Here is a 16,726-nt window from a genome sequence, read left to right as displayed (position 1 = left end):
TTAAATGGGCTGTCATTTAAATTTTGATTCTCGTTCGCTTGTCCATAAAGCAGTGTTCTGTATTCTTGCTCTTTGGTTTTTAAGACTGTGTGTCAGTCTTTGACCCTTTCATTTTGACTAGTAGTTACTAAAGAGCAGGTTTCCAAAAGTGAATTAAATTGATCAGCTCACTGCCACCTGCCTAAAGGAGCTAAAATACTGATTTCACTCATCTGACAACTCTTTGAGCACATAGCTGGTGTTTCTCATGAAGGCCTTTTTTTCCCCTCCTACAGTGTGGGAGATCACGGTCTATTACAGATCACCCCTCAAGAAGCCAGGGCTGAAGCCAGTTCCAGTTCTGCAAAAAAGGGTAATGGCAAGACTTCCCCATATAATAGACACTGGAGAGAAAATGGGTAGATACAATACTGCAATTAGATTATTCTGAAGGTCATTTAGGACATTTATAATTCACATCATCTCTTGGCAGAGGTGGAACATCATTCTTTCTCTGATGTTATGGTATAGCCTGGTCTGTTTCGACGGCACTAGACTGATGTGGTGGTAATGGTACCTGTGTTACTGGTTGTTGCCTTTTAAGTTTACATGTTTATATTTCATCTTCTGCATACTGGTATTTAAATACTGGGGGTATGAATCCGAAGATAGAACAGAGCACAGGAGGTCTGATGCCCAGTCTGCTTTTTCTGCGCTGTTACAGGTTCCAGAAATAGGGGGTGTGGTTTACAAGTAGAAAGAATTCTGAAACTTAAATTCTAATCTTGAGTGGAACTAAGGAGAATCTAGGAATTATGTGAAAGAGTTGGAGCTACATTTTCAGTATACTTGGTTGTTTAAAAAGATAGTTTCTCTAAAAATAGCCAGTTTCATTTCTACCCCCCAAGTTGTATTGTGTGTATTTTTCCATGATAATTTGTCGTTAATCACCTGTTATTTTTGTATACTTACAGCTGCTTGTGAGTTTTCTGAGGACATAACAAATATTGAACGTTGTTCATCCAGTAATAAAGCTTTGGCCACCACTGAGAAGAAGCATGCACCCGAGAAGCTTCCAGAAAAGTCTCAGGGTATTTCTGTTTCAAACTTGCATGTGGAGCCACGTGGCACAAGCACTCGTGCCGGCTCATTACAGCGTGAGAACAGCAGTTTACTACTCACTAGAGACAAGATGAATGTAGAAAAGGCTGAGTTCTGTAATGAAAGCAAGCAGCCTGGCTTAGCAAGGAGCCAGCAGAGCAGATGGGCTGAAAGTAAAGAAACATGCGATGATAGGCAGACTCCCAGCACAGAGCAAAGGGTGGTTCTGAATGCCGATCCCCAGAATGGGAGGAGAGAATCTCCTTCCTCTGACCATTCTAGAGATTCCCAAGATGTTCCTTGGATAACACGGAATAGTAGCATACAGAAAGTTAATGAGTGGTTTTCCAGACGTGATGAAATACTAATTTCCAGTGGCTCCCATGGTGGGAGGCCTGAGTCAAACATGGAAGTAGCAGACGCAGTAGGAGTTCCAAATGAAGTAGATGGATATCCTGGTTCTCCAGAGAAGATAGCCTCATTGGCCAGTGAGCCTCATGGTGCTTTCACATGTGAAAGTGAAAGAGTCCACTCCAAACCAGTAGAAAGTAATATTGAAGATAAAATATTTGGGAAAACCTATCGGAGGAAGGCAAGCCTCCCTAACTTGAGCCACGTAACTGACAATCTAACTATAGGAGCATCTGCTCCAGGACCTCGGGTGACACAGGAGCGGCCCTTCATAAATAAACTGAAGCGTAAAAGGAGAACGACACCGGGCCTTCATCCAGAGGATTTTATCAAGAAAGTAGATTTGACAGTTGATCAAAAGACTCCTGAAAAGGTAATTGAGGAAACCGACCGAGTAGAACAGAATGGCCATGTGATGAATATTACTAAGAATGGTCATGGGAATGAAACAAAAGGTGATTGTGTTCAAAATGAGAAAAATTCTAACCAAGCAGAACCACTGGAAAAAGAATCTGCTTTTAGAACTAAAGCTGAACCTATAAGCAGCAGCATAAGCAACATGGAACTAGAATTAAATATCCATAGTTCAAAAGCACCCAAGAAGACTAAGCTGAGGAAGAAGACCACGACCAAGCATATTTATGCACTTGAACTTGTAGTCAGTAAAAATCCAAGCTCACCTACTCATACTGAACTACAGATTGATAGTTGTTCTAGCAGTGAAGAGGTGAAGAAAAAACATTCTGAGCAAATACCAGTCAGAGAGAGCAAAAAGCTTCCACTCGTGGAAGGTAAAGAACCTGCAACTGGAGCCAACAAAAGCAACAAGTCAAATGAACAAATAAATAAAAGACTTGCCAATGATGCTTTTCCAGAACTAAATTTAACAAACGCATCTGGTGTTTTTACCAATGGTTCCGGTTCTACTGAACTTAAAGAATTTGTGGATTCTAACCTTCAAAGAGAAGAAATAGAAGAGCACCTAGGAACAATTCAAGTGTCTAACAGTACCAAAGACCTCAAAGACCTGATGTTCGGTGGAGGAAGGAGTTTGCAAACTGACAGATCTATGGAGAGCACCAATATTTTATTGGTATCTGAAACTGACTATGACACTCAGGATAGTGTCTCCCTGCTGGCTCCTGACACCCTGGGGAAGGCAAAAACAGCACCAAATCAACGTGTGGGTGGGTGTGCAGCAACTGGAAACCCACAGGAGCTGGTCCATGATTGTTCTAATGACACAGAGGGCGTTAAGGATCTCTCGAGATGTGAAGTTCAGGAGACAAGCGTAGAAATGGAAGAGAGTGAACTTGATACACAGTATTTACAGAATTCATTTAAGGTTTCAAAGCGCCAGTCGTTTGCTCTGTGTTCAAATCCAGGAAATCCAGAAAAGGAATATGCAACCGTCTGTGCCCACTCCAGGTCCACAGGGAAACAAAGTTCAAAAGTCGCTCTTGAAGGTGGGCAAAAAGAAGAAAATCAGGGAGAGAAGGAATTTCATATGGAGCACGTACAGCCACCTCACACAACGGCAGGCTTTCCTGAGGTTTGCAAGGAAGACAAGAAGCCAGGAGAGTATAGTATGAAAGGAATCTCTAGGCCTTGTCAGTCATCTCAGTTCAGAGGCAATGACACTAAACTTACTATGGAAAATAAATACAGAATTTCACAAAACCCGTATAATATACCATCCATTTCCCCCGTCAGGTTATCTGTTAAAACTGTAAGTAAGGAAAACCTGTCAGAGGAAAAGTCTGAGGAACATTCAGTGTCACCTGCAAGAGCAATGGGAAATGACAACATCATTCAAAGTACGGTGGGCACAATAAGCCAGAATAAAACTAGAGAAAGTGCTGTTAAAGAAGGCAGCTCCAGCAGTACTAATGAAGTAGGCTCCAGTGGCGAGAATATTCCAGCAGAACCAGGCAGAAACAGAGGATCAAAATTAAGTGCTATTCTCAGACTAGGTCTCATGCAAGCTGAAGTCTATAAGCCAAGTCTTCCTCTAAGTAATTGTAAAGATCCTGAAACAAAAAGTCAGGAAGCTGGGGGAGTAGTGCAGGCCGTTAATGCAGATTTCTCTCCATGTCAGATTTTAGATGACCTAGAACAACCTCTGGGAAGTAGTCCTGCTTTTCGGGGCTGTTCTGAGACCCCAGATGACCTGCTAAATGATGACAAGATCAAAGGGAATGACGGCTTTGCCGAAAGTGTCATTAAGGAAAGATCTGCTGTTTTTAGCAAAAGTGTCCCAAAAGAATTCAGAAGGAGCCCCAGTCCCTTAGCCCTCCCACGTTTGGCTCAGGGGCACCAGAGAAGGGCCAGGAAACTAGAGTCCTCAGAAGAGGACACGTCTAGTGAGGACGAAGAGCTGCCCTGTTTCCAGCACTTACTATTTGGTAAAGTCACCAACATACCTTCTGCATCTCCCAGACCCAGCGCTGTTGCCACAGAGGGTCCACCTAAGAAAATGGAGGAGAACCAAGTACCTCTAAAGAGTAGCTCAAATAATCGTAGTAACCAGGTAACGTCAGCAAAGGCGTCCCAGGAACGTCACCTTAGCGGAGAAGCAGGATGTTCTGTTAGCTTATTTTCTTCACAGTGCAGTGTAGCAGAAGACTTGGCCGCTAATACAGACAGCCAGGATTCTCTCTTGATGTTTGATTCTCATTTTAAACAAGTGAGCCATCAGTCTGAAAACGAGGAAGTTCTGAGTGACAAGGAATTGGTCTCAGATGAGGAGGAGAGGGAGCCTGACCTGGAAGAGGATAATCCAGAAGAGCGGAGTGTGGATTCAGATTTAGGTACTGGAGCTGTCTGTTTTATAGAAATGAGCTAGGTGTTTGTCCTTTCATGAGTTTCCAAGTATATTTAAAGAAACTGCTTCTTTAATTGTAAGCATTTCCTTCTAAGGTGCTTTTCCTAAAAAGTCTTTCACCTAGCTGGAACATCACTCAGTGCCCAAATGGTTGGTGGACTTGCTTCGGGCTTTCATTATCATAGTTTCTGAAGGAAATCCGGGTGTCCCAAAACAGGGAGCGTAATCACTTTTTATAACAGGAAAGTGGTCTTTCTCCTGCCAGTAGGAAGAAACAGCTACAGCAGATTGCAGTGTTGGCTGTTTTTACATCTGAATCTCTATTTTTATTATCATTTAAGATGAAGCAGCATCTGAGTACGAGAGTGAAACAGACCTTTCTGAAGACTCTTCAGGGCTGTCCTCTCAGAGCGACATTTTGACCACTCAGGTAAAAAGCACGCGTGGATGTTTGCGTGGTGCCCTCCGCATTCAGGCGTATGCGTCCCGCAGTCTCCCACCGGCCTGTAGCATCCCTGAGACTCAGTGGTGTGACAGCTCTGTGTGGCACCTTGTCCCCTCAAGTCAGGTTATAATCACCTGTTTAGATGGAACACATGCAGCATTATTTCCTACATAGCACCGAGCTCATTAACACTAAATACTGAATTTAATGAACAAGCTAGGCGTCCAACCCGCTGGCCACACGTGGCCCACAATGGCTATGAATGCGGCCCACCACAAACGCATGAATTTACTTAAAACCTTTTTTTTGCTCATCAGTTTTCTTTAGTATTTGTGTATATAATGTGTGGCCCAGAGACCCCAAAAGGTCGGACACCCCTGATAGCTGCTGAACTGTCAAATCCCGTCTGAGAGGGCCCTGCAAAAACAGGAGGGCCATGTATTCCACTCTGGTCTCTGGGTGCGTTAGCAGTATACATGAAGTAGTAAGGGATCGACTGTCGATGTATGGTTGGTGGGAACTTCTGAAGGAGATCATCGAACTGGGCCTTGCAAGATGAGAAGAAATTTTCCAGGTGGAGAGGGAAGGGAGGCAGCAGTCCAGGCGAAGGCACAAAAGGTATGAAATGCCCAGGAAGCACAGAATTGTCCTGCGGGACGAGAAAACAGGGCATATGGGTGCTTTGGGAGAGAAATAAAAGATGAGAGGGTATGGAGGGCCTTTCGAATGCTATGCTTAGCAGTTTGGGCTTTCTCCTGCAGGCTGTAATGGGGGATCGTAAGGTAGTTTTCAGAAGCATTAACTTAGCAGTGGTATGTCCCCAAGGTCCTTATGGAAGGAAGGCATGCTAAACATGCTGTTAAGGAGTTTCCACAGTGTAGCTGTATTAAAAGTAGAAATCAGAGTAGCAAAGTTGGAAGAGTAGGGCTAATTTGAGAAACACTTAAGAATTAGAATCAAGAAAACTCGGTAACCAATTTGGTTTTGGTCTCCCAAATGTATCCGTCCAGTTGCCTGCAGGGGAATTGTCCAAGCTATAAAGTAATTCCTTTAGGAAAACCCAGAGGACAGTTAACTAACTTTCCCACTACTGTTTTTGCTGACTTTTATAGCCTATTTAATGGCCACATAGAGGGTGGATGTGATGGTCGTGACACTAGTATCTGAGACAGCTTCTAAAGCCTACAGACACCCGTGGTTTGGTCCAAACTGACTTAGGTGGACCCTTTTGTTGGCAGTGGAACTACTCACAAGCACCACAGGGTGGCAACAGCACTGTCGCAGGTTTCCGCAGCAAAGCAGTCTCAGGGCAGCGCTGGAAGCCTTCGCGGAGCTGGGAATACATGTTCTGGTCACAAAAACCTGCAAACTATGAACTCAGTGTAGCAGGAGAAAGTAGATGGCTGGTTTTTTGTGGGGAGCAAAGTCATTTTCAAGCATCAGAAGAAGAAATAGGAGGGTGAAACAGTCTGTGTTACCCCAGGGTTTGCTGACAACCATTAATGTCCTCTCAAAGTAAGGAAGAAAGGTCTGTTTTGTAAATCTCCTTGATTATAAGATACTTTGCTTATCGAAAACCTTGTATTTAGCAGATCTCTTGATGTGAGCCCTGTATGTGAAGAGCCCATTGTCTTGAGAACAGTAACTGTCCTTACAGGGTTTCCCAGGGCTGTTTCTGCTGGTCCCTTCCCTCACACAGGCCCTCCTCCATGATGTTTTATAGGTATAGTCGCCATCTAGAACGGCAGTGCCGTGCGGACTGTGTCCCCGGCACTAGGACAGTGTCTGACATGTGTAATAGATGGTCAACAAACAGCTATCGAATGAACAAGCAGCTAAACTAAGGAAGTTGCTCTATGTCCTTTCTGTTAGAAACTCTATGTTCAAAGAGTCCCAGAAAAAGAAGTGTCCCCACGAGCCAGAAATGAGACATTTTTGTGTGGAGCAACCCAAATCGCTTCTGAGTCCCACAATACTAAGTCTTTGAAACACGGCCTGTATGAAATGTTAACAGAGTCATGCTAATTTTAAATATCAAAAGTGTTTAAGCACCTTAATTATTTTTTTGCTCCTGAGCTTTTAAAAGAAAGTGCTCTGATAACTTCAAAAGGACATCACAATAAAGCAAGTCTATTAGGGAGAGTTTGATGGACTTTTTTTTTTTTTTTACTCCTTTAATATCATTCTGAAATAATTTCATGGGCATTAATTGCATGAATATGGTCGGATTAAAAGTTGTTCAGCCAGAACTTATAATTCCATACCAGGTGATTTTAATTCCCGTGCTGAAATTAATTGGTATGACATTCTTGCACTCTGGCCAGTTTGTAGAAGAGTGTGACTTTCTCGGGGTGGCTTTCCTGTGTTTGCAGCAGAGAGACACCATGCAGGACAACCTGATGAAGATCAAGCAGGAGATGGACCAGCTGGAGGCTGTGTTGGAGCAGCAGGAGAGCCAGCCTCCCGACAAGCCCCCTTTCCTCAGAGCTGGTTCTTGTGCATCTGAGGACCTACTGAATCTGGAGCGCAACACGTCAGAGAAAGGTTTGAAATATTGGCCCACTGCCTCTTAAGCAAAAGTCTTCCCTTCCCTAAGTCTTCATCTCCAGAAAAATGTTGACCTAGCTTGAACATTTTGTGATCTTTGCTCAGCATATATTTTTTTGAGTCACTCCATGGTTCTTGTACTTGTTTAGAATTAAGGTACCATTCAGAGAGACCACGAGAGTCATTGAGTGTCCTTGTCTGACGGGGACCCACAGTGAGGACAGGCTGTGGGGAGCCCGCAGGAAGCTGAGCGTAATGGAGAGATTGGAAATAGGTGATTCCTCATCAGTTTGGAAAGCTTATCTTTAAGAAAAAAATTCATATTCCTTATACCACATGTATCAGACCACAAAGCCCTATTCCAAGAAGCATTTTCTCTTGGCGCTGTGACTCATACAAATTTTAGCAAGTGTGATCAGTGATGAGCAAGCGCCGAGTGCTGAAACATTTCTCATCAAAATGCAATGAGTGCCAGGATTGATGAGTTCTGAAGCCAGTGAGTACCGAGGTACCAGTGTAATTGGAAAGAGCATTATGGAAAACCGCACATTGGGCAGGTTTTTAAATAGGGCAAATAGGTAGCCAAGTAGATAAGACGTTAAGCACAGGCGTGGGTTTCAGAGGGGGAGCCGGTGCTCATGAACGGGCAGGTATGGGGAGACCTCCCTGAGCCGCTCATGACTGTCTCAGTGATACCTACCCAGCTAACTTAGTGTCCACATCATTGCTTCCTTCCCCGAGTCCTGCTTGGGGCAATTAGGCCTTCCTTTGAGTCTTTCTAGGAACTCAACTCTTAATTACTCAAAAATGTGGCCTTGGTCAGGGAGTGTGCCTTGGAGAATTTTCATGTTCGAGAGAAACAGTAGCTTATGCATGAGACATTATAAACTGTTAGTACGGCAGTGGTTCAGATGCATTTCCTTAAGTGCTTTCTTTGTCACTGTAGCTTCATTAGTTCACAGCCCAGATAATGAAGCCCAAAGTCTAGGCCTCAATCCACCTCTCCTCTTTGAGGTGCTTTTACACCCTCAGTCTAAAACCAGACTAGACTTTTAATTTTTGTGCACAAGTTACAAAATGTTATTATCTGGCTTTGATCATGTGTGTAAATCTATCTCCTCTTTGGGGACAGGGTGTTTATTTTTTCCTGAAGACCTGTAGACAGAATGTTTCTTTGTGGCTTTCTTTTTTTAATTTTATTTTATAGGTGCCATGTTTTCATACATTTTTATTATGGATTTGAACCTTTTTGAAAATTTCTGGATCTCTATATAAAACATTTTTGTTAGGTTTTATTTTATTCTTGGTAGTGAACTTATTCATCGTTCTAGGGTCATCGCATCAGATGTCCTGCCCTCAGCGTAGATCTGCCCTGCTGTTTATCTAAGGGTCATTCTCAAGCCTGCATAATATTTTTGTGCAGCACTGGCTGGGTAGCTCAGTTGGTTAGAGCATTGTCACAATACATCAAGGTTGCGGGTTCAATCCCTGGTCAGGGCACATACAATAATCAACTAATGAGTGTATAAATAAGTGTACACTCAACTAATGAGTGTATCAATGTTTTTTTCTCTCTCAGTGTCTGCCCCCACTTCCTCTTTCTCTAAAACAATAAAAAAAATTTGTGTATGTGTGTTTACTTACCCGTTATAAATTATACGTGCCTCCCTCTGTAAGGTAAAGTGTTTTTTTTTTTTAATTCTATTTATTTATTTTTAGAGCGAGGGAAGTGGAGAGAGAAAGAGAGGGAGAAACATCAATGTGTGGTTACCTCTCACATGCCCCCAACTGGGGGTCTGGCCCACAACCCACACATGTGCCCTGAGCAGGAATCAAACCAGCGACCTTTGATTCACAGGCCAGCAGTCAATCCACTGAGCTATACCAGCCAGGGCTAAAGTTATTTTATATCATGCACTTTGTTGTTTTTTTCCTCCTGGATTACCTGTCATTCATAAAGTAAACATTACCATTTGTAAAATCATAGGCCGTTATAACAGAAGTGGTTTTCAAACACATCTGAGCTTTTTTTTATCCTACAGTACGATTATTCCTGGAGGCACTTGTTAAAAATTCTTAGGCTCCTCCCCTGGAAGCTCTTGGTCAACTGGGTGGGTGGGTGGGGTATGTGCTTTTTAAAGCTGAATTTCGCTGTGGGTTCTGTGTTTTATAGTCTATCATTTCTTCCTCTCTCTTCTCCAGTGTCTTTTCCTTTGACTCTCCCAATACTTTGCACAGTGCTTAGCACACAATAGGCAGTCAGTAAGTTTATTAAATGTTTTGTCTGGCCCATATTCCCTACCCATGAACAATAGAACATGTTAAGATCCTCGGATAAGGAAGTGGTTTAAGGGGGACTGTGGGACTGTCCCAGTACCTGGGCTCTGGATCCCTGCATCTGTGAAGTAGGGACCGAGGGAAATGAAGAACAGAAAAGTTTTTGCCCCGTATTTTTAGGTGCCGTTGAGTAATTGCATTCTAACTCGAGTTATTTTCTTCATAGCTCGGTCCCATTGTAGGAAAAGGGAACTGATACGCGACGTGCAAATGTGACGGAGTGACTCCTGTGTGTGCGTCCGAGGCTTCCTGCCCTTTCACTTCTTCTAATCCCGCTTCCCGCTGGCCAGTCTGTGTGCTGGGGTTCCTTAGAGCCTGCACATTACCCTTCACCAGTCATCTCCCTGTATTCGGGGGAGATGATGCCCGTGTTAAAAAGCTTTGCATACCCACGTGAAAGAAAAACCTGCGTAGTTAGACTCTGCTTACTCTGAGCAGCCGGTGGCTCCGAGGCAGAGTTCTTGCGTCCCTAGAAACTCACAGGTTCCCGAAAAGATGAGCACAGAGAAAACCATAAATAATGCATCTGAGAATTAACTCAGGAAATCAATAACTATTTCCCCCCAGGTCACCCAGTGTCTTTAATTAATGCAGCCCTTTGTTTACGATTTTCTGCTTCAATTTCTGGATTCCAGCTCTTCTAATAAAAGCGGGAATAAATTACAGCCATCAGTGACTTTTTAATGAATAGAAGACATTTGTAATTTTAAGTATTTGTTTTTGCTTTTTAAATATTTCTGCCTTTAAGCTACTTCCTAGAAAGCAGTGGCACAGTAATACATGCGGAGGAATTAATAAATAAGGAGGATAAAACTTACGTGTCAGAACTTTGCCCGGGGTCTGTTCTCTGTTTCCTTTCTGGGGCCACTTCATCGATAGTTCCACGCAGTCAGGGTTCCTCTGGAAGAAGCCAGCGCCTTGGTGGGTTTTTTTGGTGGGGGTTGGTTTGTTCTGTTTCTCTTACTGATTGAAAATCTGAAGCAAAATATCACCTGTTTCTTCTTTTTCATGTGACACCCTCCCTCTCGTTTTCCCACACATGTAAAAAAGCTCACGTGCATTTTATAATCTTTGATGTGGAGGCAGTAGGGGTGGAAAAGGGAATGTTCTTTGCTTTCCAGTACTTTCTCTTCCCTGTTATCTAAGGGGATTTCAGTATAATTTAGTTTCCTGTAGAGATTAAAAAAAAAATACTCCCTATCCTTGTTTTCTTATCAGGGCCAAAAAATTATAAATCTTTGGGGGTTTTTCAGCCTTGACTTGGGTACTGTTGTTTACCCACTCTCAACATGGCTTATTTATTTATTTATTTATTTTTTAGTTCCATTTAGTGCTGGATCACTTGTGTTTTTGAAATTCTGTCCAATATACTTGTATAAAAACCAATTTGATCATCACGGGTTACTGCTTTTGAAAAAAAAATTGATGCACTCACCTGAATTATCACCATCAGAACAAGGCAGTAAATTTCTTTGTTTTCTCATTTCTTTTAAAACAGTATTAATGTCAGAGAAAAGTAGTGAATATCCTAGAAGTCAGAATCTGGAAAACCTTTCTGCAGACAAGGCTCAAGAGTATCTGCATAGTTCCAGCAGGAAGTGTAAAGGAACAGGCGTGGGAAGGTAAGAAGTTGTAAACGGCAGATTGTGGTATCTAAGTACCATCTACTCACACTGAATTCTTACTGTTAAATATTTTTCACCATACTACTATCTCTAGTTTTTTGTTTTTGTGTTTTTTCTAAGATTTTATTTATATTTTTTCAGAGACATGGGAAGGGAGGGAGGAAGAGAGGGAGAGAAACATCAGTGTGTGAGAGACACATCGACTGGTTTCCTCTTGTACACCCTCAACCTGGGACCTGACCCCACAGCCCAGGCATGTGCCCTGACCGGGAACTGAACCAACGACCCCTCAGTTTGCAGGCCAGTGCTTAATCCACTGAGCCACGCCAGCCAGGGCTAGGATGCTTTTTTGCATGACTGTACACAGGCTTTTTGGACCTACACAAGGCGTGAGCTACAACATGAGAAAATGTATGATACCTCTGTTCCTTCTGGAGGTCAGAACACAGTGCAGAACTAAAACATAAACAAGCCTGGAGGCTCATGGCAGAGTTCTCCAGGGCAGCCCTTGCCCCAGTTAAAGGAAAGATTTTGCCCTTAATCTATTGGTTTATTCCAAGAACTATTCACAGTATCTTTCAGGGTGTCTGTTCAAATTGCTGTGGAGATTAGACTGCATAGAACTTTATATTTTCAAAAATACTTTACCCACTTTCTCATTTGCTCTTTCCAGCAGCGTTGTGAAGGTAAAAGGGTAAGTTCTGGGCTCTTATTCCTATTGGATAGTCAGGAAGAGTCTCAGAGCCATTCGAGTCCAATCTCACTGCTCCAGGAAGGAAAAGGAATTTGTATTTGAGTTCCTACTCAGTGTATATATATTTATCTTTCTGATAATCGTGGCAAAGGTGTCAAAAACCTAATCACACCATCTTTTCCAAACCTCTTGGATTGGCCGAGGATAGATTTTTGAGGCTGGGGTACTGGCCCCGTGTCTAACAGAATTAAAAGGTCTGTTCTCCACAGGTACTAAACCCATGTTTATTTACTTATGTATATTGTTAAAAATATTTTTATTGTATTTTATTGATTATGCTATTATGTTCGTCCCAATATTTTGCCCTTTGTTCATCTCCACCCAGCACTCTCCATTCCCTCAGGCAATCCCCACACCATTGCTCATGTCCAGATGTAATTAAACCCATGTTCAGAGGTAATGACTTCATTGTTAGTCTTTAACTAGTTGAGCTAACCACCCATTTAATTTTAGACCAAATATTTCTGCCCTTCCTCCCCCTTCCCCTGAGAGATTTCTGTTAACGAACCTACACATTTGATTGAACTTCCTTCCACGAGACTACTTGAGATCCGAAGTTTAAGTCTTGATCATCTTTAATCCACAGGGCTTAGTTTTAGTGCCTGACTCACAGTAAACACCCAATAATTAATTAAGTGGCTGATCTCTGGGGTCCTGTAAATCTGTTAAATATCACCCTGAGCAGTGTTGCTCAGTGGGTTGGATGTCCTCCTGCAAACTGAAGCATCTCCAGTTTGTTCCTGGTTAGGGCATGTGCCTGGGTTGCGGGCCAGGTCCCCAGTTGGAGTGCATGTAAGGGGTAACCAATTGATGTTTCTCTTGCACACTGATGTTTTTCTTCCTCCCTTTCCCCCTCTCTAAAACAAATAAATAAAATCTTTTTAAAAAATAAATTTGTTAAGTATTTTATTCAGCAAAGTCCTAAAATCTGAAAGAGTAAAGGAATTACTGTATGTATAAACTCTTCTAACAATATTTTATAACTGGCTTTTGTTCTTAGAATGACTTGACGTTGAAAAGGCAAGAGATAGGGATGAGTATGAATTGTGCTAAAATTGGGTAGAAAGAATGAGTGTAACGATGTCAGAGTTAATCAACTTTGTACTTTCATGAGAGATCTGATTCTAACACATCCATGGGGACTCATGAATTTGAGTAAGTGGCAGTAGCTAATTTGCTGAAATTTGCTGACATGCTTGTCAACAACTAGGAGACGGACTTACTGCCTCAGACCAGATCCTAAGGAGAGATGTTCTTTGTCACCCCTGACAGGTTGGGAATTGTGAATCCAGACTTCTGGCCATCACTTGGGTATCGCTCTGACAATGAGCTATTTCTCTTATGCTTTGGCTGCCCTGAAAGTGTAAGTCTTTTGACAGAAAGCTGTGGTGATGGTTTTCTTGTTTCATTCTTTCTAGGTCTTCCCCTTCTAAATCCCAGTTGTTAGACGGTAAGCGGGATATGCACAGCCACTCACAGAGTCTTCAGAACACAAACTGCCCATCTCAAAAGGAGCTCATTAAGGCTATTGACATGGAGGACCAGCAACCCACCAAGTCTGAGGCCCAAGATCTAATGGAGCCGTCTTATTTGTCAAGACAAGATCTCGGTAATATTTCATCTGCTCTGTTGGAGAAAACACTTTTATTTTACTCTGAATCTTACCTAAAGGTATTCTGGTTAATCACCTTTCAGAGGTATTGGTATATCATGAATGCATCTGGTATACTTAAACCCATTTTTAAAAAATAGCTTAAATGTAAATCCCAGTTTACTTGAAAATTATTGTAATTGTTAATTTGTATTGGTTTAACTTTTTGAAGATGAGAGAGTTTTGGTCCTCTAAATATTTTATTTTAACTGTTAGATAAAAGTTCTAGAGCCCTAGAATAAAGTTTTAGGTCTGTCCTTGATTAAAAAATGAATCAAATCTCCAAAGTAAGTTCTTATTTTCTGAATAAATGAGTATAAATGACTATATATGTTATGCCTTATAAATCACTTTAAATGAATGATGTGTTTTATGGCTTGTAAATCAAAGTTTGAATTACTAAAAAAAAATTCTAAATCCTCAAAAACACATTATCATAAAAGGTGCTCTTTGTCACCTAACTGCAGTGTTTGGTCATTTTAATTAGGGTCATTTTAAAGATCTCGTACATTGTGCTGAGCTGTGCTTACTTCCTGATGAAGTGAAATTTTCTGAAATGTTTCTGGGGTGGTCTTCTGTTTTCAATTGGGTAATGATACCTGGTGATATCAAATGAAAAAAAGTAATTGATATCATCATGGATGGCAAAACAAAACTTGAATATTTCTTACTTTCAACCTTTTTTCCCTCCCCTGGCTAAAATACAATGTGTGTATTGCCAAACAGTTGGATAATATAGGTAATAAAAAAGGGGTATTTAAACTAGATCAAATGATGAAGGTTATGGAAAGCATACCTTATAATGTTGCATGTCATGGATTCTAAGATGCAAATTTTTTTCATGTCAGGACTCTAAAATAGGACAGCATCTTAAAATCAATGGCATCTTTTAAAAACATTTTTAATTGCAGTAAAAAATGCATAACATAAAACTTATCATCTTTGGCCTCCCAGTGCTTACCACAGGCTGTGTTCTCACGCGGCCTGGACAGAAAGAGGAGGCAGAGCAGGCCCACCCCCTGCACGCCTCATCCAGGCCCTGTGCCTGGTCCGTATTATGAAGGGGCAGACGGAGACAAAAAGACCCAAAAAATGATCATCTTAACCACTTTTCAGTGTTTACTAGTAGTATTAAGTATACTATCACTGTGGTGCAGCTGTTCTCTAGAATTTGTTCATTTTGCAAAACTGAAACTCTACCCATTAAATAGCAACTCCCTATTTCCCCCTGCCCTATCCCCTGGCAACCACCATTCTGCTGGTTGCCCCGAGTTTGGCTACTTTAAAATCCTCATATGAGTGAGTGGCCCTGGCCGGTGTGGTTGGAGCGTCCTGTGCACTGAAAGGTCTCAGGTTCAATTCCCAATCAGGGTACATACTGGCAATCAGGTTGCAAGCTCAGTCCCGTGATCTTTCTCTCACATTGATGTTTCTCTCTATCCCCTTTTCCCTTCCTCTCTCTGTAAAAGCAATAAATGTATCCTTGGGCAAGGATTAAATAAATATATTTATATATATAAATTTACATTTATATAAATATACTTTTGTATTTATATATAAAAATATCTTTATATAAATATATATACTTAAATACCTCACATAAGTGGAATAGTACAGTTTTGTCTTTTTGTGACTGACTTTTTTCACTTAACATAATGTCCTCAATGTTCATCCATGTTTATAGCATGTGACTGGATTTTCTTCTTTTTATAAAGCTGTTCGTTTAGCTTTTGCAAAACCATTGTATGTATATACCACATTTTATTTATCCATTCATCCACTGATAGACATGTGGGTTGCTTCCACTCTTGGCTGCTGTAAACAATGCTGCGGTGAGCATAGGTGTGTGCATTTTGCTATTCTATCGTGATTAACCGTAATGGATGAAGAGTGCTCCATTGGAACAGCTGTGCCAATCTATCACTGGACATTCAGGGTGTTTCTAAAACGTTACCATTGTAAACAATATTACAGCGAACATTTCCATGACTAAACTTGTACATGCATCTTTTATTCCCTTAGGATACATTTCTAAAACTTGCATTATTGCCTGGAAGTATAAACACACAAGACTTTTGAAATATAATGCCAAATAATCCCTTAGAAAAGTTAAGTTGCATTGCACCTCCACCAATAGTATATTAGCACGCCCATTTTTCATTTCATCTAAATTGACCATTTTTTTAAAGAAGATTTTATTTGTTTTTAGAGAGGGGGAAGGGGGGAGAAAAACATGGATAGGTTGCCTCTCGCACACCTGAAGCGTGGGACCTGGCCCACAACCCAGGCGTGTGCCCTGACGGGACCGGTGAACTTTTCAGTTTGCAGAATGAGGCCCTGCCCACTGAACCACGCCAGCAGTTGGGGCTTGATCTATCTTTTTAATTCTTAGCAAAGATTAGACTTAGTAATTCAAGATTCATTGTCATGTAAATTAAACTTCTTCCCCCATTCCTGTCAGAGGGAACCCCTTCCGTGGAATCTGGAGTCAGACTCTTTGATGACCCCGAGTCTGACCCCTACGAAGACAGAGCCCTGGAGCCAGCGCCTGTTTGCAGCGCGCCCGCTTCAACCTCTGCATCGACAGTACCCCAGTTCCAAGTTGAAGAATCTGCCAAGAATCCAGCTACTGCCCAAACTACTAATGCTGCTGGGTGTGATGTGAAGGAAGACAGTGTGAGCAGGGAGAAGCCAGACGTGGTGTCAGTGTCGTCAACAAAAACAGTCAACAGAAGAATATCAATGGTGGCATCAGGCTTGACCCAAAAAGAATTAGTAAGTTTAGCTGTGTGCATTTCGCTGATGACTAACACTGCGTTAATGTACTACAAATACTGGTTTTGAATAAGTTTTAGCAGTAAATAACTTACAGGAAGAAATCTAGGAAATAGAAAAAATTCTATGTAATTTAATTTCCATTACTAATTTCAGACATTTTGGACCTAGATAAAACGATAGCATGGATTACTTTGTATATATTTACTTAAGGAAATAACTATTAAATATTTAGAAAGATTATAGTTTTGGGTGTGATATAGAGTGTTTAGTTTTA

At 41.5% G+C, this 16,726-nt stretch overlaps 1 protein-coding gene and 1 non-coding gene across 2 annotated transcripts in view; both read left to right on the top strand.

Moving 5' to 3' along the window:
* BRCA1 (BRCA1 DNA repair associated) overlaps positions 1-16,726 on the top strand; it is a 53,951-nt gene that overhangs the window by 21,566 nt on the left and 15,659 nt on the right. The window contains 8 exon segments of the mRNA XM_053661375.1: positions 276-352; positions 954-1,070; positions 4,179-4,301; positions 4,657-4,745; positions 7,133-7,304; positions 11,143-11,266; positions 13,442-13,632; positions 16,136-16,449. Coding sequence (XP_053517350.1) covers positions 276-352; positions 954-1,070; positions 4,179-4,301; positions 4,657-4,745; positions 7,133-7,304; positions 11,143-11,266; positions 13,442-13,632; positions 16,136-16,449 — 1,207 coding nt within the window.
* Positions 14,619-14,749, top strand: LOC119052203 (small nucleolar RNA SNORA51). Its single transcript, XR_005083083.2, has one exon. It is a non-coding gene; the product is annotated as a small nucleolar RNA SNORA51 (small nucleolar RNA).

Source organism: Artibeus jamaicensis, unplaced genomic scaffold, assembly GCF_021234435.1.
Source record: "Artibeus jamaicensis isolate MK-2021 breed Jamaican fruit bat unplaced genomic scaffold, CSHL_Jam_final contig_2259, whole genome shotgun sequence".
NCBI classification, from domain to species: Eukaryota; Metazoa; Chordata; class Mammalia; order Chiroptera; family Phyllostomidae; genus Artibeus; species Artibeus jamaicensis.
Note: the sequence above shows the minus strand (reverse complement) of the source record. Positions and strands in the feature narration are given on the sequence as shown.